Source organism: Aplidium turbinatum, chromosome 3 (genome assembly GCF_918807975.1).
Source record: "Aplidium turbinatum chromosome 3, kaAplTurb1.1, whole genome shotgun sequence".
NCBI lineage: Eukaryota > Metazoa > Chordata > Ascidiacea > Aplousobranchia > Polyclinidae > Aplidium > Aplidium turbinatum.
The window spans coordinates 13,898,774-13,925,163 of record NC_137474.1 but is presented as its reverse complement, the minus strand read 5'-3'; the positions used below and the strand labels follow the sequence as shown (position 1 = coordinate 13,925,163).

Below are 26,390 nucleotides of genomic sequence, written 5' to 3'. Positions count from 1 at the left end.
GAATGTCTTTTTCGGGCTGATAGTGGCATGAAAACGATATAACTTTCAAATGTTATTTGAATGGTTGATGAGCAAGAGTGAATTGCCAGCTGGAAATGTGGTCGTTGTTGCATTGTTCCAACGCCTGCAGACGTTGGTTCAATGTAAAAACGAACAATCCTGGTAAGTGGCCTGAAGAACATGCAGCAAAATCTTGTCAGTAAATCACGGCCTGAAATTGTGAAGAACTTGCAGACACAAATGACGAAAATGAATCGTTGGTTGGAAGTGTACACCACTACACAACACCCGGGCATGCAACGAAGACAAACCTTCTGCATGAGACGTACCACGCTGTAGCTCGTCCATTTCATACTCGTCCACTGCTCCTTGATCTCCCTGGCGGCCGTTGGGGTCACCTGTGGGCTGGGTCATTTGTATCGGGGGACCGGTGTACTGCGTTAAGAGTGAGAGTTCCCGTAAAGTTGTAAACAAGGTCAAAGCATACAAACTGAGAACACACTTCGACAAGTCTCTCCCGAAAGAGAAGTAGCCTATGAGAGAAAACCCTTTTTGGGGCAGATATTTCGCTAAATGAAGTGAAGGACTGTAAGTTTTCTAACTAAAGGCTTTTTCGAATAACAAAAGATAGTTACTGACCAAGTCTAACAAGGCCAAAGTGTGTGAAACAGATACGTTAAGTAGTGCATCTGCAGGCACATTGGTCCAAAATCCTAGTTTTTGGAAATAACAGTAACACCTTTAGTCAAGTGTTTCTTGGCAGTCGTATGTAGCAAGAATTGACAGCGATAGACACGTGTTTCACCCATGAAACTGAGCTCATCTTATTTTTTTTTTTTTTTGTGGAAGGAAAACAACTAAACTAACTGTCGCCTAGAATATGCACTGTTGTGAAGGAGCGATTTTCTTTCCACAAAGGTAAGAATTCAATTGACTGACAAAAGCAGCGGTTGAGAACTACCGTATGTGGCATGAGTTAGTGGTGGGATACTGATGAGCCCAGCCTCGTGGGCGAAACACGTGTCTACTCTACTGTCTATCGCTGTCCATTCTCGCTACACTCGACTGCCGAGAAACACATGTTTTTGGAAAAGTCTTGATGCCAGTGTGGAGGCTACACCGGTGTGGTTAGCGAAACACAATGCTCGCTGTTCTATAGTGAGTAGTCAGGTAGTGCTGACGCCATGAACATCGCTTCTTTTCAACAAACCTTTAGTCAAGGTGCGTATTTGATACAAACTTCCAAAAACTAAACATAATAACCGCCCTAAAAATAAACATTTATATCATGAGAAAATTTCTGAAGGCTTCCAGAACTTGTATGATATTTTGTAAAAACCACCAGACCACCGCTTAATAAAAAATAAGGGGAAACTAAAACCAACAAGATTTCATCACCAAGTGCAAAAAGACTAAACAAAGTTTAACAAAAAGTTATAAACATGACTCAATTCATCAACAGAACAACACAAGAATTTACCTCGAGAAATTTTTTGTTGAAATACTGTAGCTGCAAGATGATGGTGAGCAGAAAGAGTGTCGGAACGAGAATCTTGAGCAAAAGTTCACCAGGACCAGATTGTTCCAGCCCAAGATCTTTCAATCTGGGTGGAAACATTAAAGTTTATTGTCTGGTTTCATTGTTCACAGAGAGCAAAATCCGTCAATTTTACATTGATTGAACGTTGGGTCGACGTAAAAATGACCGATTTTGCTGTCTGGGTTGTAGACGTACGTCATGATACGCATATGAAGCAAAGTGCTTGTACTTGCCAGTTTTTAAACGGCAATTTGTCGAACCGAGAGTTTATTGAACGAACAGAGATTTTATCGAAAAAGTATTGTGCAAATTATACCAAAAAGTAAGTAAATCATATCCTGCCGCATAAAAGTCATTTTTCTTTGATAAAACCAAAAGTCGGTAAAAATGTAAACAAAAATTTGTTTGTATTGCACTGTCCGTTCGACGAATTTTCGTTTCGATGAACTGTCGTTTGAGGAAGTGTAGAACCGCGAGCTAATACAAGTTGATCAGTGTCGATCTCGGAATTAGTTTGTAAATTTTATAATCTTTGTTTCAAAATCAAAGAAAAACCGGACCTTGGAAAGTGTTTCGCGTTTTTTTGCACACGACTATACTGCATCAGTCGATTTGAATTGTTTGGAAACTTTTTCTAAAACATTCATTCTCAGCAGGCCAGCAAACGTCACAACGATATATGACGTATGGTCATACAAATTGAACGTAAAACTTTCTATATAGACTTTAAGCAGACGCACTGCTGAAACCGCAATTATTTGTTGTGACGCTCAAATGCGCACAATGCATTAACAAATTTCATGTAGTCATAGCACCGTTTCATGCAAAGTGGTTGATATGAGTAATAGAATGTGATATCAAAATAAAGTAAAAGCTAACAACATCTTTGTTACCTTAAAAAGTGTAGCATGTTGCTTTTATTTAACTCTTTTTATGGCACTGCTGAGAATGCAGATATGCAATTATGCATATATCAAAACTGTTTAGGATCCAATTAACAAGAGTATCTAATTAAAAGTATAAAAACAATGAAAACTATTAATACTACAAAAAGTGCTCAATGCTAAGCAAAAAGGCAAAGCAGGCCGAATTAAATCAAATATAGTTATTACTATTCAGAAATAACTATATTTGATTTAATTAAAAGTATAAATATTAAAGATATTTTAATAGTATAATTAAAATACAGCACATTGTCATCATTCAACGAGTAAGTCATTTTGTAATCAAGTAATAACGACGTGCACTAACGAAAGTCAAATTCAATTAAAAATTGCTCACTGTTCATCAGTAAAATTTGTAAAGCTTTTCCAATAGGATGGGAAGTCATTGAACTGGTAAGTGTATATAAGGGCAACCACTATCATCGTGTAAAAGACTAAAATCGTCCAATACAAGGTTAAAGTCTTCCTCCAAACTATCCAAGAGACCTAGAACACAAATCCAGGAAGTTGTGAAAATACGAAGACTCGTCATGAACCATGGATTAGAAGTAACGTAACAGTTCTTTACTCCATTTTTCTTTGGAAGTTGTCACCAGAAAACCGAGCCGGGACCGGTTTACTTCAATGAAAATGCAGTGGGTGTGAGCACGAATTTTAAGGTTGAGCCATGGCTATCTGGAGGTGCGGCATGATTTGTCACATTTTGACCATCGTTTCTGCTACTGTCTGACTAAAATTTTAAAAAAGAGGATAAAATATTATTTTTAGAAAATTTCATTCAGACAGTTACCAAAAGTTGTAAAAATCTGCAGAATGTAACGAATCAGGCCGTATCTCCAGGTAGCCATGAGAGAGCAAATTAGAAGAAACAATATTGATCAAGCCATGTTGATTTGCTTAATCGGACAATAAGCTCAACATCGCTTGTTCATAAGAGAACCATGTAGTTCACTGAGAAACGCAAAAGGAAAACAGATTTGATTGCTTTGAACACTGTGAAGAACACCGAACATGATACTCACAGAGTACACGACCATATTGAGCAGAAAGAAAGCCATGTATATGATTTTAATGCCAGTCGGGTGGCCTTCTGTTGCAACGGCAAGATGAAAACCAATCACAAGGAACACCCAGTACTTGCACAATAATTCGTTCACAAAAGCGGCCACACGCTCGGTGAGTGTTTTTTCTTGGGTTACTTGATAAGCTGGAAAAATACATCTGTGATATTAATTTGCACACCAAGAAAAGCGATTACATAACATCTACCGTGCACCAATGTTTCGCAACTTTCAGCCTGATTAAAATACGTCGTAAATCATAAGATTAAAGCACGTATTTAAAAACAATGTGCAGACAAATGCTTTCGCATAGAATTTCTGTACGCCAGACCAAGAGGCCAAACACAGAAACAGGGTTGTTGAATGTTAATATAGTACTTTCACATTTTTTGAACGTAACTGAACGCGCTTATACATTGATATACGTACGTACTACACAAGAAGATCAAAATCCAGAAAAAAAGAAAAGAAATGTAAAACAAAAAGATTTATATAAGAATGAGAAACAAAACCATATCAAGTAGAAATATGGAGTTTTGCGATCCATCTACGTGGCGTTGTTGCAAGTTGAAATCACATGAAAGTTGATAATAACTAGACTGCATGGAAACCTCGTGGTAGCATCACGTGAAGAAATTAATTCTCGCAATCACAATGTGTCACTTGGGACCTATTGCTTAGAAAAGCATGTTGCGCAGTTGAATAAATGTTGAATTAACGTTAAGAAGACTGATTTGTTAACCGCAAGACGTCTGCAGACGTTGAATCAATGCAAAAAAGGGACTTTTTTGCATTGCCGGCTGTGACAGCAACGCGAATGTAGTATTGACTGGATATTTGTAACATTGCCAACACAGCGTTTACAGTTGCCACACCCAAAGTTTGTACAATCTACAGCCGCTTATTATATATCGCTTGAAGCCTGTTTGCTCTTTTACAAGGCCTTTCGATAGAAGAGACGCTTCAGAGCGCGCTTGAGGTTGCGATAGCTCAACCCAACTTTTGTTCGTTGAGATGGAACACTGGAACAGCTACATATGCACTTAAATATGAATTAAAATCTAGCTGCTTTAGATAAACGTTGTTAGACAACAGGAAAATAAGCCACTACAAGCAACTGGTCGACCCTGATATTTCGCAATAAAAACTAGCGCCCTTTGAAGCAAAATAGAAAGAGACGATAGTTGGACATGATTGGGACGAGTAGTGTATTACTCAGGTCACGAACGATAAGCAGAGATTTTTACTAACATTCCCTAAAAACCATTTCCAGTTAAACGTATTTGGCTTGGCATTGGCTAAAGTAAAAAAGTTCAGTGGACACACATTTCGCATGCATTATACTGCTGACAATTACTCGCTTGCTTTCGTTGCTGATGTGTCAATGACGCACATAGCAAAAAGAAATGAATGTCAATTACAACTGACGTCAGCCCATTTTGAAAATTTCTACCTATCTTTACAAAGAGTTGTTTAGAATACGTCCATCAAATTTAAGGCCTACTTATGCAAAATTGACATGAGTCGCAAGACAACAAAAGCCATCGAGGTCGGCTTGCAATGTCACATTATGTAAAATTCTGTATCCACCGCAAAGGATGCTTAATTGGTTTGAAGCGAAGACTTCCTGTTTTGAAGCAATGCAAACACATGTTTGCATTGCCTTGTGAACGTCTTCTCTACACTGTAGTCGTTCACTGCAAACAAAACAGCACTGCAGCCAACCTACAAAATGTATCGTTTCGATATTCTTTCGTTCAACTCCAAACATGGCAGCAAGGTAAATCTCAAGGTTCCTCACTTTGCCCTGCAAAGCACTCAACTACAATACGAGAAATAACCTTCTGCTTCTATGCTTTTTCAGGTGAATCCTCTCCTCGCGGTTGACCAAAAATACATGATATTGGCTATCGTAGAACTGGGGTATAAAACCTGAATTAGATTTTAGAGAAAATCCGCGGATTAGTAGAAACATGTTCACTTCCATCATGCGCTGGTTTTGCATTGAATAGACTAGAAGCATGTGAAAACTTAAATATGCATCATGCACAACATACCATTACCCCACCAAACAACTGTCACCACACTTGATCTTAATTGCTTTTTTAAAATTTCTTAACCAATATCTTTTGTCCGACTTTTTCCTCCATCAGGAGCTATAACAGCAAATCCCCCTCCTCCATTTGAACCGGCCCCTTACATTCTCAACTACTTTTACATTAGAAATATTTTTTCTGATAGCGTGCCGTACATAACCGATTTTAAACTTTTGCAAGCAACAGATCAGTAACGTAAAATATAAAAAGCTTGATGTAAAGTAATTAATCTTCGCAATGAGGAAAAATTTAAATAAGACTGGAAGGAAAAGTGATGAATAATAACTGATAAAGACACACTCACATTAAGAAACACCAGACTTGGGTCGTCATGACATTGAAACGTGATAATACTCATACAAGCAGGAAAAGCGGTTTGACTAATACAATGCAGAAAATGCTCATGCATACCTTTAACACAGCAGAAAAATAATCGAAAAAAAAAAGTGATGATAGAAAGCAAAAAAGTTCTCTGCAAGGAACAATAATTAGGCAAATGGAAAGATGAGTGATACTTAAAGAATAGCTACTATTTCCTAGACTTTCATTTGTGCAACAACTAATGGAGAAATGCAGAAAGTGATGCATGAGTACAAAATAAGAAATAAATCATGGCCGGAGTGACAACATAGAACCTAGTAGCGCATTAGCGAATGTGTTACACAGCTTACAGGAAGCAGCAAAAACTAAACAGCTGCAGAAACATATATTGCCTTGTTGAAAAATTCCAAATAAATGAGTGGGAAAGCCCACTTTATGGCATATCCATACCCAGAAGGCAAAGCTCATCTGGTTGACTTTCATTCAACTTCTGCAGACGTTGAAACAATGCAAAAAAGACGAATATTACTGTCTCGTTAAGTGTTTAACCAGCGCGCAGTCGCGTGTCTTTAGCGAGGGTCAAACAGACAATCTTTCGAAAGGCGGTTAAAAACTTTGGCGATATCCAAAAAGAAGGTATCTGCGGCAGAAACAAGCTGATGGAAGCCAAAAAAAACAGCTATATAATTCATGGGCTTTACGGAAAAACTTCTCACGGCAGACATAAAGGGTTCATGGAAGCCGATTGCTTTATCTGACAGAAATCTTGCAAACAAATGAATACTTTAATGAAAGCATCCGAGGACAGTAAACATTCTGAAATAAAAAAAAAGGTTTGCTCTACAATTTCTGCTTTGTTTTTGCTGTGACCAGTTTTAATATATTATTCATGTTTGCATCATGCTCACAAGAAGCTTTTAGTAACTAATACTCAAAGGCATTTTTCCTGTATTTTGAACGTTGTTTTAACATCAGTGATGTATAGCAGAATAACCTAGCATCCAGACAGCAAATCAACCGCTTTTTACATTAATTGAACGTCTGTAAACGATCTGGGCATGTCGTTCGTTGCTAAAGTGCTGCTGAATGCCGAAACAATATCACCGAGAGTTTTGCAATCGTATTCAACAACTCAAGTTTATCAAAAGTTGGAGCGGCAAGCTTAGTCGGCACAAAGGTTGTGAGTTGTGACAATACTTTAAGAAAGTGAGTGATGTACAGGGATCAGCCAACTAAAGAAAGAAACCCTTCTTACCTCCGGAGGTCGCAAGACGCTTTCGATAGTAGTTGAATTGATGCAGAACAATCAAAAATCCACAAAGATATAAAATCTACAGGTAAAGAAAGAGCAAAAATGGAGGCATAAGCAACAAAATAACACAACCAAACTTCACAACACTACACTACGTCAAAAAATGAGAAACATTTTTAACGATTCACAATAGTTGATTTTCGTTTCAGTTCATCGAATATAGCTCGTATTTCAATTCAATGACGCAATTAATACAAAAAGCAATATGCAATAACTCAGTAAATAATTGCATATGGTTTGGGATATATTGTCGTCATGCGATGAAACAGAATATGCAATAATTATCCAAAATGCATTAACCCTTTGAAGGTTGGGGGGGGGCTGTCAATTCAACTTTTTTGTATCAACATTTGTATCTCTAAAACCACTGAGGCTGCGACTATGAGACTTCTTGACTTTTCCTAACTTTTATTCACCTCTATTGAGCTGAAATTTTGAGCGAATAAAGGTTATAAATTGAGAGATATAAGGCATTTCTCAGCACATCCTCTGAAATATTTCTTATTCTATTGAACAAAATTTTCCCACCAGCTGGATGAAAGTAATTAATTTGGCCTCGTTAATCAAATGATTCGTTAATCAAATGATTCAAATTGAGATTATGTAAAAAAAATTTAATCACAACATTGCAATGCATGTTTTTCATTACTCTACCAAAAAATACCAAATAACCCAAACGTCATAAGTCACCTCAACATCTCAACGTATATGAGCAGTTCTAAAACTCACATAGTTTTAATTTTCGGATATGCTCAGCGTGAATAATTTTACAAAGTGAATCCCAAGTTTTGAAACCGTGCTTTAAAAAATAACAGAAATATCACTCCTAAAGCATAAGAAGAATCGACAGCTCCCCCCCCAAACTGAGCAAGACTCCAGAGAGCCCAACCTTCTAAGGGTTAAGCCGAATTCATCTGCATTTCAAGTCTTTGCTCCAATTGAAAAGTGCACAAACCTGACTTCCCAAATGCAAACAAGGATAACGAAACCGACTGAGCCCGAATTCGGAGAGATGCAGCACAGAGCCAGAGGTCTGATTGATTGTCACCGGGAGTTCGGAATCTTTTAAATCCAGTGAATAAATATACTGGGAAAGGTAAAGGGATTGATTGGTTTATTGATTACTGGTTTAATTCAATAGCACTGAAGATTAAAACAGTTTAGTTTTCGAAACGTTTGGTGAACGTGATATCAACATTTTAGGCTCTCTATTTTTCAAAACATTTTGCTCCTAAAAGTTCCTTCGGCAGTAGAGTAACTGTGTAAGGAGAAATAGAAAAGAAATATAGGAAAAATAATAAATCATACGCCTAAGTAACGTATTCTTTGGTATGATATACGTATAATCACGTGGAACAATGGTTTATCAACAAACGTCAATCGAAACGAAAAAACAACCACGCAATGATGCTGTTTTCGTTTTGACATTATCGTCACACCAATAGTGCAGTATTGATAGAAAAGGAGTTACCTGCAGCAGAACAAGGCAAATACCATACACTACCAACACTGGGGAGCAATAGAGAGTGTATTTGGCTCTGTCTTTTGTCATCCACAAAACGTAGGACCACAAAAGTAAAACAAAAGTCAACCAGCTATGATATGTTACACTCCAAAGCTGAAAGTATAAAATAATATGTTAATTTTATTCAGCATGAGATGATTGCAAAGCGCCAAATCACTTTAAGGCATTGAATATGTACTTTTGGTTAAAAGAAATCGATATAAGAGGTGAATACAATTAAAACTCATCCCTCCATTCTAATTTTCCAAATCGAATTCTTAAATCAGTTGTATCTAATTACTGCGAGTCTGCGATCAATGAGTAAATATACAAGTCGACAAAAGAACAGAATGTGTTCAGAGAAAATGTTGGCAGACTAAGAAAAACTCTTTATTTGTCTACCCAACCCGCAAATAAGTCCCTTTTAAAAAAAAAAAAACTAATTTGCTGGTTGGCAAGTAGTTTTCTGTGATTTTCTGGTTGGCAAGTGATTTTTAATTCCAGGATGCAAACTTACTGATTGAACAATGTTGAATCGATGTAACAATGTTAAATTAACCGGAAAACAGCCGTTCTTTCAAGACCATTTTGCATATCTTACATTTCTGCGTCAAGCATCAAAGCTGCAGCACAATGACGTCAAAAAAGATGCGCTTTGATCTGCGCTTCAAGACGCTAAACTTTCAAACAAAAAAATTGCCCAAAACTTGTGCAATTTTAATTTAAAGGTTACACAATACACACCCAAAGCAAAATATTATCACTAACTTTTTACGATGGATTAGAAAAGAGAAAAATGAACAATTCTTACCATCATTATTACGAGGGCTAAAACGTAAAAGCTGTACTGTCTAACTTCTTCAAACCAATTTGATATTTTAAATAGAAGTCCCTCTTTTCGCCCAGTGTCTTCAGGTATCTCATGTTCTAAACATAGACAGAGTTTTCTAGAGTTGTCAATTAATGAAAATAAATTTGTTGTCCAACACCAGCAGTTGCATACATAAAACAAAAAGTGCATTGCATACAGAAGAAGTAGATATATCATACAAAAAGTAGATCAAAATTTTACATTCACGCCATGTACGATGTTGCGTGTGAAAATCACCTGGTGAGAAAAAAAACTGAAGACCCGTTTTTACCTTGAAAATGTAATACTACAGCGAAACGTTTAAACATCCATTGCATGGAGTATCAAGCCAACGAAGGGCAATCCGTTAAGACTGCAAAGTTATAAAAAATGACGTAAGATTGCTTAAAGATATTTGAAACCATGTGCAGGTAAAAAAACGTCCGAGACTAGACGAGCTGGTTAAGCGCGCGCGGGTTGTGAAAAAACGCACTTTAGCGTGACATCACTAAAATGTTTTTTTCGAAAAACTTGCAGTGTACATGATGCTCGAAAAATAATGATGCTTTTAAGATACACTCCCGTTCAGGAAGGAAAGAGTTACAAAACGAATTTAAAGTTGCCTACGGACTAAACGCAACACCATATGTGTCTGCAAATATGCTGTGGAATGCAGTAACCTTTTGCTTGCATGACTAATGGTTCTTGCCAGGCTTGAGCAAGACAGCAACTGAAAACCATATTCAAGTTGGCTTAACGCACCAGTTAACACAACTTGGCAATGTAATATCAAACTCTTCAAATACAGATTTTTCGAAGTTCTGATACATAAATATAATATTAATATATAATATAAATAATATAAATATAATATAATATAATAATATAATATAATAATATAATAATATAATTAATATAATATAATATATAATAATATAATATAAATATAATATATATATATATAAATGCTAATTGAACCGTTTAGTTTGACTTTTCTATATCCAGAGGAAAACTACGAATACATCAAATCAGTATAATATTGCACATGTCAGTAAGCGAGGCAACAAATCGGCAAAGGCGAAGAACCTGGAGGGGTTTTGGGGGGCGTCTCCTCAGAAAAATTTGAAAAAATACTTTAAAATTGCGCATTCTGAGAATACTTTCAGCCTAAATCAATAGTAAAACTCTGTCAAAAGATGCTGTAACAAAGGTTGAAACGTTTATTTTATAAAAAAAATTTTTTGAGGGGGGGCAATTGCCTCCTTTGCAGAAGAGTACAGGATCCGGATCATATTATACAGTTTTTCATCGGATCCGAATCAGATCTTGTTTTTTTGAAAAAAATGGTTTACTAATTCGGATCCAGATCTGAGATATTTAGAAATTGCCAGATCCAGACCTCAAAAAGCAAAACCACAATCGGATGAGGAATCTTAAAAATCGTGGATTCGTACACCTCTGCTGCAGTCTGCCCCCCTGACTACGCCCATAGTGAATTGGTGATGAGATATGCTTGTAGTCTACGAACACACTTAAATTTTATGATGTTTGCTTTTTGGTTTTGTGGCCGAGCTTATTACAAGCATGCATCTAACTTGGTACACAGCGCCTCAATGAAGAAAAATAATACGATTTCACTGAAAACACCGCAAAAGCCTCTACGCAGCTATGTAATGAGATTGTTTGAAAGGAACTAAATGTAAAGCAAGATGTCACTTCACAAGTAATTGTTTTCTAGTAAGTATAGTTTGTAGGGTTATCACATGTAGATCTTACAGAGATGTACTGAGCATTATTGCAGTTACCTTCTTCGTGGTCAGAGTGGCTTTGCATAGCGGATTGACCAGAAGAGTTGATGGCATCGTAATTGTGGGGCAATTCCTCTTCTTGAACTAATGGCTATAACAAAATAAAACATGGTCAAAAATCATTGTCAAACAGGACCAGCACCAATGGCATCACTCTTGACATATACTGAAAAAAAAACCGTCTTTAAAATATAAAAGCAAAGAGTTTTAAAAAAAAATCCATCTTTTAAGTGGTTTTGTTGTTTTAAAACCCAACCAAGTTGCTATGTAATCAAACCATGTTGTTGAACAATTAAACCATGATCTATGGGTTAGATCATAGCGTCCTATATACACAAACCATGCCAAAGTCCAAGCTTCGAATCTGACTGGAAACTGATCTGCTACGCTTGATGGCAGTCAGAATTGAAAGTTTCAGTCGATAGTCTGAGTCGTAGCTTGATTAAATACAATCTTTATGTCTATTTTGTGTGATGTTGGGCACCTTTTCTGCTACCGTTACCATACAAATATTGAATTAGATTTTGGCAATCGTGCTGGAAATTAAAAAGAGCATCTGGCAACAGCGAAAACAAGGGAGATTTGTAATTTTTACAGTGAAATCAGGAGTTTCGTAAAGATTTCACATTTAGTGATCAATGATCACACTTTTTGGCAATATAGTTTCTCATCACTATCATTTCAGAAATATATAAAGTACGTTTAGTCTGGAGCTCGAAATTAAAATTACAGCAGCCTCCAGTCAACAGAATAGGTTCGTGTGTAAGAAAGGCATGTGGATGTAAGTCGCCAACTCGCCATGGGTTGGATCATAGTGATTAAAGCTGAAAGTAGGAAGCTGCAAATAAACTAAATTTGCTTGTTCAGCCTGCTATTTCGTTTTATTGTTGCAGCGCACATTTAGGCTAAATCAAAAACCAACCTTATATATCGTAAGGGTAATTTACATGCAGTACCTGAAAGTTACTTGAAGTAAATTACAAAAATTACATTAAAATTTGTTTCAGAAACTACGCGATGTACTTTTTTCATTTGATATTCCGGTTTATACCAGTATGTGTTCGTTTAAACAAGCACAAGGCTGTTGCAAAAATTACAGTCACCCATGTGATAAGACGAAGAAAGGACAATAAATTGAACCTGATTTTAATTCCATGACAACGGACCTCAAGATTTTACAACTTTCCAGCGAGCAAAAGTTGCTATTTTTACATTATTTTGACTTCAGCACACACTGAAACAATGTAAAAATAAATTTGCAAGCCTGGTTCATAAATCAAAAGTTGATGACAATGAAGTAACATGTTTGTTTTTCGCTTTTTTGGACTCAAAGATCGGGTGAATTTCACATGCACAATTCAATGATCCACTATATACAACTGAGTCCATAACTTATATTGTTTACAAAAATTAAAATCTTCTACAGATACGTTTATGCAGGGATTGCGTAGGTGTTAAATACCTTTGCTAAAGTATCAGATTATAGCTTTTCTTGCACTGTATTAAATTTTCCGAACTATGTTTCTGTCGTAATAAACGTTTCAGTCTTGAACGATTTTAAAATCTTCCTCTGATTAAGGTTTCAAAATAAAATCAAACCCGGATCATACAAAATGTGAAATGAAAATTGCTTTTCATTTTTCGAACGCCATTTAACGTTTCATATACATACATTACATGTGCAAAAGAATGGTACGGTACAAGGATTAGCCTGGTTATGTTCTGCCGTGGTAGTTAGAACTTACAAGACAAGTACAACTGTCCACTGTCCAGTCAGCAAGTCAGTTCTTTTCTACATTAATTCAACGTCTGCAAACGTAGAAAAGGACTGATGTGCTGGCTAGGGAATAGGAGGCGGCAAAATTCGGAACTGAAATGAATTTGTAAGTTCAAACCATCAGGGCAGAAAATCGCATATTTCGAGCAATGAATGGTTTGTTGATGTTAATAATGATTGATTTCATGTTAGTATGAAGAAAACAATATTAGAAAGGCATCAATCAAAATAAAATAAACAATAAAAACGTTCTTTCTATGTTTATATCCGCTGCAAAACTGCGCTGTTGCGTAAATGCAACAACAAGGAATAACGACCGGAGTGTTATTGTATGTCTTCTGAACATAACCATTCGTTATAAAAGTTACGGCAAATACTATGGACGTGAGGACAATGTATGTTACATGGGCGTTATGTGAGGGTTCACCGATTAATTATTTACTAAGATAAACCAGTGGTATTACGCACACTAGTTGAGTCTACCTTGCACCCGTATTGCCAAATTATGGTAAAATGTTGTTGTAAATTTCAACCACCAAACTAAGCAGATGCACCAAAGCAACTGATAGCGTATGCAGCTGGCATGTTTACATATTTACACTGTTTCAACGAAACGATGTAAAAATGGAAAATTTCGCTAACTAGATGTACAAAGCGAATGCATCAACGCTGTCCAGTGTCCAGTTGCAGTCAATTGCCTATAGATCGGAGCCATGATTTGAACCCTGCCAAAGGCAGAAATAAATATGCCACCAGTAACCGGTAAATGTGGAATATTGCGCTTCAAATAGTTAACAGCAATATGAGCCATGACTGCATGCTTTTTTGCAACACAAAAGACTCATGCCCAATTAAAAATCGCACTTGTAATGTTGCAGGAGTTCCACCTTGACTAGCTTTCTTCTCCTGAAAGTTATTTGGTAAAACGAAGTTGTTAACATGGTATACAAAGTTGCCAGATTCGCTGTTCGAGAAACAAATTTAACAAATTAATTTTTATTTGGAAATGCTTGGGACAAACGTTTTTATTTGGCTGTTTTTATGTCCTACTTGACCCTTCGACTGACGAAGAAAGAAACGTTTATCTGAAGAAGATGCATCGCATTGATCTAGCTTGACCCTTAAATTACATTGATCTGGCAACCCTGGTTGCACATTTGTATAAACCAAGGCAACATGCTAAAAAAGTAAATCAATTGGATCAGGGTGGAAATAAGAGAACATATACACAGTATAATCATTGCATGTTACTGCAATGGTGTATCTACCTACATAACTTGTACAGTGAAAATTCTTACAGAGTCTACAACACAATTATTGAAAGAGTGTTCTGTTGCAAACATTTCGAAAAGTTTTTTTTTTCTCACGCAGCACCTCAAGAAACAGGATGCACAGAAATTAGCTGGAAATTGAAATGCAAATGTATCATCCTCATTAACTAACTTAACAAGGATTTATCAACTTGGAATGAACGAATGTGCAGCTTGGTTTATCTTCTGCTTTGAAAGAAGCATGGCTTATTAAAGCTCAATATTGAAACCAAACCTTTAATGTGTCACAATCAGATCTACAGTTTTAGTTTCAGTTTCTATAATCATTGCAATTAGAGTACGTATTAGACAAAGAAAAGATGAAGATGCCAGAAAGTTCTCATCTCATTGGAACATATTTATCATACATACATCTTGAAGATTGCAAAGTAGAATATACTTTTATAGTTAAAAGTTCTCTTCAAATAGGAGCTATAATACGTAGAAACTAGTTTTATAGTTAAAAGTTCTCTTCAATTACAATTTTAATAGATTTGAATTTTTACATGTTGATTATCAACTTATTATCTGATGTATTGACCTAAAGTCTTATAGTTATGTATAATATTTGATCTTTTCTATTCTTTTACTACATTATCTACTTTTTAACACTTTCATTAAATTTTATAACCATCTTAATAGTATATCATTCTTTATTATTGTTGCAGTTTATACTGATGAAGCAACACTTGTGTGGCGAAAGCTCTGTATTTAAATAAACCGATTCTTCTGATTTGGTGTGATATTGTTTACTTTATTTAGAATGTAATAGCTTGTATAAACAATAACTATTAACCCTAACATAAATCTCTTTTAAACATTGATTCAGCACTTACTGACGTTGAGTCGACGTAAAAATGACAGATTTATCAGTTGTGACAAGTGAAGCGTTTAGCTCAAAGTTACTTTTCAACAGAAGAGGTTACCAAATGTATCACTGAAGTTGAAACAACACAACAAATCATAGCATAGACTATAGACTACTTCTGTCCTATAGAAATCATTAAGAAAAAGCACTAACAACAATGACAAGGCCTGTGGACTGCAATGAAATTCGACATAAAAACAGGTGCAATATCCTACCTTTCTTTCAGCATTTTTTGTGCGGCGAGGTAACGGCCTAGCTGCAGATGTCTGTTGTGGTTGAGTCAGCATCTGAGTTAGGATACACAGCAGTGCCAGCAACGATTAAAACATGCAACGCTATTATTTAAGTTGATGGATAAGTATAAGCAAACTAGCCATACCAGCTATGTCCAACCAGCGGTCTGAATGCGGAAAGTTGAAAGATTTGTGCAGCCCTGTTGTTATGTCTTGCATTTGGTTTAATGTCAAATTAATGTGTTTGAATTTGATTCTTCAACAATCAATATGTTATGGCTGAGTGAGAGGGCCCTTTTCAAATTCATACGGACATGTTGATCCAGGAACGGATCTGAGTTGGAAATAGCTGAGATATACTATGATTTTAAAAGCGTTGTGGATTTAAGTATATACTGGGTTAAACTTAAAACAGCGAACAACTCCACGGCTTTAAAAAGTTATTATAATCTACTGCAATCCTGATACAATCAGTCCGCGTCTATTATCGAGATAAACGGTGGGAAAATGACTTCCCTTGAAAGCAAAACATTTTCTGATAAGTGGAAACTTTCTCCAGGTCATACGTAATAACATTGACTGCATAACAGAGCTAAGAAAACTAAATGGCTTCGCAAAGACAAGTGATTGCAGAGCAGCTACAGCATCAACGTTGCACACTCTGCGGTTTATAAAACCAACCAAGAAAGAGTTTATGTTAAAGTAGCCATGACGTAAATTTTAAACCATTGTGATTTTACGCGCTTTGCAACTTTGGCCAGCCTAGCTTTATTTAAGAGTTCAACGTTTTAAAAAAAGCTTCGAAACATAATTATAGGTGCTTCGTTTGGCAGTTTCTTCACTAAATAAAAATAACAGCGAAAAGCTTGGCTTTGAATAAATAGCTGGCCTTTGAAGAGTAAAAACAAATAACTTACAAGCTTACGTAAAATACACCAAACATTTTTGAAGTTAAACGCAGAAGTTATAAAAACTAATATCCACAAAAATGATATTGCTGAGTTGTTTGGAGTGTTTGTTAAAATATCAATTCAGGTTTGCAGAGATTTTTAAAACTATGTACCTAGTAGGGTATAAATATAACCAGGTAGGTGCAGAACAATTTTCAATTATTTTGTGTGTTGATTACAAAATTTAAAAATTGATCACTTTTCAAAAGAGGTAAGCGGTACCTAGACAACGTTTTCAACGCTTTTTGTCGATTGGTTTGGCTCGTTTGATGTAATGATTGAAACGCTAATTCACTGCTACATTGTATTTTCCTGGTTCTTAAAAATTTACTGCAAAATGGCCAGGCTTGCAGTAGATTTTAATCATTAAAAACTATAGAAACAAATCTGCACAGCGTGACGAGTTAGAGCATGAGCCAGAGCGTAGAAGCATGCATACATCTTCATATTACCTGCAGATCTTGATAAAACATCCTCACACCAACAGCCAACGTCCAATGCAAAACAAATATGCAGGCAGGGCTGACATACTCTGTCCAATCCACGCCTTTCTGTAGTAGTAACTTATAGGTCGCGTTGCAGTCGGTGGAGATAACAGCAGTCAGCCCAATAAGCCTAAAACACACACATGAAAGTAAACAGAGTGAAATTTGAAAGTGCTGTATTTTAGTTACCAATTTAATACTCTTAAAATATTGAAATACAAGTGGAACACAAACGGTCAATTTCGAGTGTAGCGCAGGGTGTGGTGACATCTACTCAGAATTCAAAAATAAGATTTAAATATTTTAGCAAGGCGCCTATCTTCGAAGTGGGTCTGCTACTATTCGGCTAGTCCGATTCGGCTATTACCCTATTCGGCTACAGCCCGATTCGGTTAGTCCGATTTGGCTAGTCCGATTGGGCTAGTTCCCTATTTGGATACAGTCTTTATCAGTTAGTTCCCTACTCGGCAATTTTTTGAAAATCCAACGATATAATCCTTCTGTAATCCAACAAAATCCTTCTGTGAATGCAACGACGCCTTCTGTTTATTTAGAGAATTTTGTATTTTATTTCACAATAGGCTATCGTTTCTTTTGCATTCTTGCATTTTATCCAGTGTTTACCTTTGAGTGCCTTCCCAGATGGCAAAATCAGTCATTTTTACATTGATTCAACGTCTGCAGACGTTAAATCAATGTAAAAATGGCGGATTTTCTGTCTGGGTGAGCCGTGTGATAAATTAAAGCCTTCGGTTGCGTCATAATGAATTGCGTGTAATTACCACCCCTTGACGGAGGAGCAAGACTACGCGCGCCGGTATTTAAAAGAGAATAGCGGAGAAAAAAGTGGGAAGCGAGGTAAAGTTGTTTACCATAGAAATGCTTGTTACAAAGCAATAACGAAATTCTGGAAAACCTTTTCGAATGCGTTGATTAATGGTTTTAATTGGGAAAGAAAGCCAGAAGTAGACATTTTTTTATTCAGATTAAAGTGAAACCACTCTAAACCACTCTACGTTGGACTTTCAAAGTAACTATCAAGTTGCCTTGCAAAGCGGAAGATCAAAGTTCGCAAAACCGGTCGTAAAGTTGATTTTGCCCAAAAATTAGGTCGTTGAAATCAATGCTTAATTAGCCTACTCGTACTTTCACGTGACATAGGCCTAATTTTTTTTTGTAGTCAGAGTGTAAAGATGGAGGTTTGATATTATCGAATTGAATCGCCGGTTAATACTTACCACCGGTTAAATCTCTAAATTGATGGACCGTGCATTATCGTAAAAACTGTCCGTCCGCGCATTTGCCACTTTGACTATATATGATAATATATGACTTTGTTTTAGAGCATCAAATTTATGCTATCTCCGTAATTAATAACTCGTATGTAAGTTTTTACATGTATTTTGAACATAGGCGCCTAAGCCGTGGGGGCCTGGCCCCCACGCATATTTCTGCGTGGGGGCAACTTTTTATGCTGTATTGATACATAAAACAATAGATGATCTAGCGATCGGCAGCAGGAAAACATTCTTTGAATGCAAACCGCAACAGCTTCGCAATAAATAATCACTAGAACGAGTAGCAATGCTACAATCCCACACCAGACAACAAAATCTGTCATTTTTACATTGATTTAACGTCTGTAGACGTTGAATCAATGTAAATATGATTGATTTTGCTGCCTGGACATAGCAAAAATCTACCATTTTGTGTCGATTCAAGGTCATCAGATGTTGAATGCACACCAAAAAAAAAAAAAATTTGCTACGTAGATGGAGCGTGCGTTTAGCTTTATGAGCTTGCAAACAGAGTTGATGTCGCTTTCGAAAGTCGAAACCTCTGCACTGCAGTGAATTGCGCGGTGCCCAGTGAATCGCTCGCTGTGAAAATGAACTTGAAGTCTCGGCCCGAGGTAACCACTAACCAACGCAACAAGGGCTGGTACAAACCGCATTGCGCACACGCCGCATAATCAACGCAGTAACGGACTCACGCAAACTGAATGGCGCACACACGACCGTTGCCATAGAATCCCGATCAAAGGCAAAATATGCGCATCTTTTGTTTCATCTGCAACGCGAAAACGGGCGTTTTACAGCGGTCAGTCATAAGTTGCGATATTGTAGTGAAAAGGGAGCAATGTCAAGTCGAAAACTTAATCAAACGTCTTTCCGTAACTATTTTTCAAGGGCTGCTTACGGATGTCAGCAACTTTTAAATTTATTCAAGGTGACGTGCTGCTGAATTGATGTAAACATGAATGATTTTACTTTCCACAGGTATATTTTCAAGCGTATGATCAAGTTAGTATTTGCATTCCATTTTCAAAACATTGTCATTCCATTTACAGTGTACCTTTTAGTAAATCTTTTCGTCTCTTGTTTCATGCTAATAAATCTAGTTCGTTGCTAAACTTTATGTTGTGCTTAGCTTGAAGAGTCGCAGTCCATCAACCGCTAGCTAACGCAGACGCATGTCATGTGTTTGCTTAACCGAAGTGGTCGAGTTTTGTTTACAATAATTAACGGTAGGTCGAACGTAGCGATAACTCCGAGTGTGGCAATAAAAGCAATCCTAGTGTGACGGCATAATTACGTCATCCATCTGCGTGACATTTGCTGAATTTACGTTGCTGCTGATGAAACACGCTTTCGCCCCCACGGCCAAAAAAATAGTTAGGCGCCTATGATTTTGAACAATAACACACTCGAACAACTAACAAAACACTTCTGTTTATCTCATTAACCTGTATTGTTAATCATGAAAAATGTTGTTTTGATGTAAAACACATATTTTAAACGAACCCAGACAACAAAAATGACGGATTTTGCCATCTGGGAAGGCACTCAAAGGTAAACGCTGGATAAAATGCAAGAATGCAAAAGAAACGATAGCCTATTGTGGAATAAAATACAAAATTCTCTAAATAAACAGAAGGCGTATTTGCATTTACAGAAGGACATTGTTGGATTACAGAAAGATTATTTGGATTTTCAAAAATTTGCCGAATAGGGAACTAACTGATAAAGACTGTAGCCAAATAGGGAACTAGCCCAATCGGACTAGCCAAATCGGACTAGCCGAATCGGGCTGTAGCCGAATAGGGTAATAGCCGAATCGGACTAGCCCAATCGGACTAGCCGAAACGGGCCATTCCGCTTCGAAGCAGCCAATTTTTAAATTTACCATTGTTTAATTTTCTTAACTTACCAAATGGTTGTGAGGATGTAAGTACTGAGCTCTCTTGTCACACCAGTTACATATTTCAACTTCTACCTACAGCTGTATTAACATAACAAAGATAAAAACTAGGTATTATAATAAAATACCTTGAATAGAGGGCATCTGACGGAAGCCATGTTTGCATAAACTGCATTTGATAAATATACAACAGCAACAACTGAAGAATGGTGAGAACAGTGAGTGCAGCCCTGAAAAAAATAAAAACTCAAGGAATATTGCAAGTGCATTTTTATTTTTGTGTTTTCAGTAAGAAATCAAAATTAAATTCATTTATATTTTCTTTGATTAGGTTTCGTTTTCCTTGTCTTGGCATTAGAGATGAAAAGCCCAGACCTTCATTCCGGACGGCCTCGTAATCCATTTGTTTTTGTTATCATTTGACTGATGAGAGAGTGAGGGGTCTTCTAAATCTTATCCGCTGACACAAACTTTAAACAACAAAGACCAATTTAATTATAGGGGAAGACCTTGACCTACGAGCCACTTTTTAGATTTTTTGCGTTAACTTTTTTTTGCTGAAGATAGACCGCTTAAATTTTTAAAGCATTTAACATAACTATTGGGGCAGATCATGGGCAAGTTTCAGATCAATATCTTTAATAGCGTATCAGTTATAAACATTTTCCTGAAAGTCTCCAAAGTGGCTCAAGGGTCCTGCTGGTAATGACCCATAAACCACCCCGAATTACCCATGAACCACTGCAATTAAATCAACCAACTTTGTTTGATTTCTGTTATGAAATGTACTTTAGACGCAAAAAAACACAAGCATACAAAAAGTACAGTACCGTAGGCTACAAAGGTATTATTAATGGACCAACTGAACAATCCCCCCCCCCCCAGCAAAATCCGTAGTTTTTTCGCCCCACCTAGCATAGCTCAAAATAAGGGTGGGGGAGGGAAATAGTTCGGCTTAGCATAAGTGGGGAAAAGATTTCAGCAGACCATTTTCCCTCTCCACCCCATTTGGGGATTTGCTAGGAAGGACGGAAAATCTACAGATTTCGATGGAGGGGTGGATATTTTTCAGTTGATCCTGATTAATAAAACACATTACATGCTGCTAAAGAAATTGTCCTAGGTTTATGCATTTAACACAAAACCTATTCAATGTTGTAGCAGGTTAAATCTACAGAGAAATGCTTAATCCCTTGTGTCCGTTTAGTGGAGCCACAAGAATTTGGTGGAGAAAGCAACAATACGACGTATCACATATTTGCACAGAGTGAATGTCTTCAACAACAGGTTCAAAAAAACTATTTCCCTTCGGATTCCTTCTCAAAAAGAACACCTCTACATCATCTTCATCATCTTTTTCTTTTGTGATCTTTCCAATATAGTGCACGTCTCGCTTCTCACAAAACTTAACAACCACAAAGTCCCCAATGCTAACCGTAGTTTCATCTTTCGAATCATTTATCGTGTCGTCCACCTCACTTTCATCCGAACTGTTGTCATTAAGATCCAGAACAGTTGCATTTTCAACTTCACTTTCCGAATCTTCTGACGGCACTTTAAAAACATTTCTCTTTTTTTTCTGTCCCATTTGAGCAGGTTTACATCATACCGTAATACACCTATACAATTCTACATCCTATGACATAATGGCATCACCCATGAACCATGGCTCAAGAGTCATGCTCCTTGCTCCTGGGTCAAGACCAGCCTGATTGGTATGCTTTGCATCAGAACTAAAAAATTAGAGCAAGTTATTAACCACAGTCTGACTAAGATTCAACACTAATGCCTACCATTGCATATCCGAAATACAGCTTCCTGCACTGAGCTAAGCCTTAGGTACCAGAACAAAAAATCAATGGCACCAACATTTTACTCTGGAAGGCTCAAAACAGAACTTTCTTAACAACTGGAAAACACCTTTCAGCTCTAACCCAGAACTTTCCATGGAACCTTCTGAGGCATTTGCACGTTCAGAAATGGTACAAGTTGGCGCTAGAGTGCAACAGAATTTTTTTTGAAGGGGGTGGCTTATGGGTAAACCCGGTTCATAGGTCAAGGTCTTCCCCTACCCAAAAAAAGTTAGGTAAAAAGGTCACTTTCAAACATACCTGAGAGCGGCCATTGCAGGAACAAGCAGGGAACTATGAAGAGCCCACATTATGGCGTGAATTAAAAAAACAAACAAGTATACGACCGAGATGACGTTGGGATACGCAATTCCTGAAAATAAAATCTGCTTATGTGGATTGTGGACAAGATATGGGAAAAGGATTTGATGTTTGTGATTAAAATTAAAATGAAAACAAACACCAGTTCATTAAAATGTCAGTTGACGTCGCTAAAGATATAATTCATCATTAATCAAATTATAGCAAACAAAAACAAAAACCTATTTACATGTTGGCTTTGAGACGTTGAGCAACGGTACTGGACAGTAAAAAAACAATAGCAGCTTTGCAATGCATTTTTGAATGACTTATTATTGTATGTACCTGCTAACGCCATAAACAGCAGCGTCAAACACAAAATTGAACCATTTTTTAATCGAACTGAAGAGGATTTCGCAGTTTCTTGAAAATGCTCATCTCCTCCAGAAGTAAGAGTAATCATAGTAGCTGAAAAAATAAACGTTACAGTAACTCAAGATACAAAATATCAAAAATGACCGTGATTTTATAGTCCGTCCTTTTTCCATTTGCAAGTGCCAAATCAATGTTAATAGTTAATACAAAGCGATTTAATCAATCAGGAGAAAAGACTATACGATGCAACAATTCTTTTTTGTAAATAGTTTGAGGGACCGTACCACTGTAGTTGAATATGCACACTCAATTTGTCTGATAAAATCTGGCCTTACTTTTTTTTTTTGAACAGAACATGCCTTTTCAGTCAACAGCAGAGCAAACGTATACCGGTAAGGGTAAAAAGAAAACCTTTTAGTCAATTGTTTTTAACAAAAACCGTGAATGCAGATACTTACCAGTTGCTTTCCTCACGAAAACGTATGCGGCAAGGGCGACCAGAAAAACCACTATGTCCGGTAGGAGAAGCCGGACGATATTTCCAGCATCAGCCTGATCAAATCTGAACAAGCAAACGTAGAAACAACGTTACTGAGCAATTGAAAAATCAAGCACAAGTCTCTGATAAGAATAGAAGTTTAAAAATCAAAACTTATTCTTTTGTGATAAACTGTGAAGTAGTTGCAATTGCGTCAGGTAACAAAATGTAAGCTCATCCACACAAAATGTATGAGGTTTTTATTTGCAACTACAAACTCACCTGTCAAATCCGATATATCGCGCAATGCTTTCTGCATCAGAACCTGAACATGAAAAATATATGAACTAAAACTGAACCTTTGGCAAACAATGATATCAAACAATATACATGTACAATTGTACATTACAGCATATATTATGTTATGTCTATATGTTATTGTTAAGTGGTTGACTATGCCATATGGTTGCCACTTGCCATATTAATCATCCATTTGTTCCATGTTTAATGGGTGAGACTTGGCGTATTTACCTGCTAGCAGTGTCAGTTTTTACAATCTTTTTGCCGTGTTTTTTTCACAAACAGAAGTCAATACAATTACAATACAGATACAGTGTATTGTAGAATGGTACAATGCTTAATTTAAGTGTAAGGTTATAAAACACTGATCACAGTTTTGGAAAGACGCATTGAAGCATTATTCTCAAATGGTATGTAAACCTTTCCGACTAAAGTTTGCCAAATATTAAGTTTGTATTGAAAAAAAATTCAACATACATGAAAAATTAATTCAAAAACAATGTCAACTTACATCCTGCTCCAACTAACGACCCGTAAGGTTGAGTGGCTAACAAAGCTATCTGAAAGGCTGCATGACCCAACAAAAATAATCCTGACATTATAGTCAAGGCCAGGGTAAAGGCTGCCCATGATGCTAAAAAATACAATCAATTCAACATTTTGAATAGTTTTTCAAAAAAGTTTGCACTCCTTAATTCGTGCATTGAGCTACATTACTATGATACAGTTGCTTCATTCGTTATTGTATGAAATTCTTTATAGCTGGAAATGCTTAGCAAGCAATCCAATATAGCTTAGTAAACGAAACGTTTCCGAACAAAATACATACCGGTACTCAGTAAAATACATTGCATACTACCAGTATGGTAGGTCAATGAAATGAGTTAAGAGTTGACAATTTCTTTTTGTGATGTAAAGTTGCAAATATGAGTCACATAGTTATTTGAGCGCAACATGTCAATATTTTTTATGATTCTGCACACTGTACATTAGATGGAAAACCCAATGAAATACATAGTATATACCGGTACTCAAACAAAAGAGTTTTAAAATAGTTTTTATGATTCTGTACACTGTGCATTAGATGGAAGGACATACCTATTTTTTCAGGTGCCAATCTTGGAGAGTAAGGTAGAGTTAATGCAAAAATCAAGTAAATACATGATAGCAGATTGAAGCGAAAAATCACACCTAAAAATTGAATGGGTTTAATATCTATAAGTAGGGTTATTTTCACAAAATTGTTGAATTGAACAATTATAATAAACATCTCAGTTTATGACCATCTTCTTCGCTTGACTAATGTCAACATATAAGACATCATTGTAATGAAAATTTTCCAACTTTTCCATTTCTTTGAGTCTGCTCTGGAAAACAATCTATTAACCCATATTTTGATCTTGAAATCGACTATGGAAAAAGGCCACAATGATACTTTGAAAGATGAAAATTACACCTTTAAATACATTACCTTTACCTTTTACAATATGAATAAACCAAAAACCAATGGAGAAACACTTTGCTTTCTTCATTAAGAAATATTCAGACAAAAACTATGTGTCTCTGCAAAAGTCTCAAAAATGAAACTTATTTATTTTTGTACATTCACTTAATACTTATATATAATTATAACTTTTAATAGTTTAATATAACTTTAATAAAATTAAAAATATGGTTTTTACTGATGCTTTTAAGTTCAAAGCATTTATAAATCAAAAGAATTCTTACTTCCTATTAATGTAATGGGAATGAAAATCCAATAAAGCGTCCAAGTGATTCCAAATATAGCCTTGTTCTTCATATTGAGATAAAATCTTCAACCGGCAAACAATAAACACTTCTACTTTAAATTCTAGCAGTCTAAATTTAATATTCTCATTTCTCACAGGTGCCCCATACCACCACATAAAAAGTGATGAAATGCATAGGCTTTGTTAATCATCTGAAATATGCATATTTAACATGAAATGTTTATGACATGACATTGTCATTCTTTTTTTTAATAAAGCAGGACCTAATTTCTCAACCTCCAAGTGGTGAGCCCTGGTAATTGATTCTTGCAATCAAGCAAATGACAATAAGTGACAGCATTTGTAGCTCATGGAGCTCTATGCAACTCCATCCTTCGATTGTAGTATGGAAAGGCATCATCTTGCAGTGCAGTTAAATTTAGAAGGCCTGACAACATCTAAAAGCGACAAAAGTAATAAAGTTTCTTCTAATTTGCTGAAATTTGAGAATTTCTTTGGGTAAATTTTCATTTGTCAAAAGGGAGATGTGACCACGACTGATGGATGAGATTCGACCCGACTTATTGTGCTTATGGGTAATTCGACGTGATTTATGGGTAATTTGATGCGACTTATGGTGCTTATGGGTAATTCGTGAGACCAGTTAGATTTTCATCCACATGAATTCCCATATAATTAACTGTTTCCACTCTTTCTATCATTGTTTGGTTAATACACAACCTGAACTAGTTTTAACAGTATATTTGGGAAGAATCAAAGCCTTCACCACGTAAAGCCAAATATATGACATCCGCAAATAGCACAGTTGAAAATTTAGACATTAAAGGAAGATCATTAATGTACATCGAAAAAAGGTGTATATCAGAAAAAATGGATGTGGGTCGTGGATATATTCACAACATAGCCTCAAAAGGATGCAACCCATTTCGTCCCCTGAACACTTTGTCCCCCATTTCGTACCCTGAAAAGATTGAGAAAAAATAGAACAAAGCCAAAGTCACTGATTGGAGTTTCCGCAAACATTTCAAAATATGTTGTGTGACCACTGACCAATGCTACTACAGCTAGAAAATTCC

At 36.4% G+C, this 26,390-nt stretch overlaps 2 protein-coding genes across 3 annotated transcripts in view; both read right to left on the bottom strand.

The window, feature by feature from the left end:
* The window catches only part of LOC145766234 (piezo-type mechanosensitive ion channel component 2-like), a 40,571-nt gene extending 40,215 nt beyond the window's left edge, over window positions 1-356 (bottom strand). For both annotated transcript variants that reach the window (XM_082577902.1, XM_082577903.1), the window contains exon 1: window positions 330-356. In XM_082577902.1, coding sequence (XP_082434028.1) covers window positions 330-348 — 19 coding nt within the window. In that variant the 5' untranslated portion in view covers window positions 349-356. The remainder of the gene's footprint in view (window positions 1-329) is intronic.
* On the bottom strand, window positions 349-25,441 carry LOC145766567 (piezo-type mechanosensitive ion channel component 1-like; the record flags this gene model as incomplete). Its single annotated transcript, XM_082578284.1, has 19 exons — window positions 25,292-25,441; window positions 24,662-24,754; window positions 24,075-24,197; window positions 23,546-23,588; window positions 23,244-23,347; window positions 22,756-22,878; window positions 22,372-22,483; window positions 20,389-20,490; window positions 17,027-17,189; window positions 15,607-15,678; window positions 11,434-11,527; window positions 9,590-9,705; window positions 8,746-8,892; window positions 8,230-8,361; window positions 7,218-7,293; window positions 3,507-3,691; window positions 2,822-2,970; window positions 1,481-1,604; window positions 349-435 (listed from the first exon to the last, which is right to left on the bottom strand). Coding segments are annotated over exons 1-19 (2,118 nt in total), but the record flags the coding sequence as incomplete, so codon positions are not given.
* Window positions 25,442-26,390: the final 949 nt, after the last annotated feature.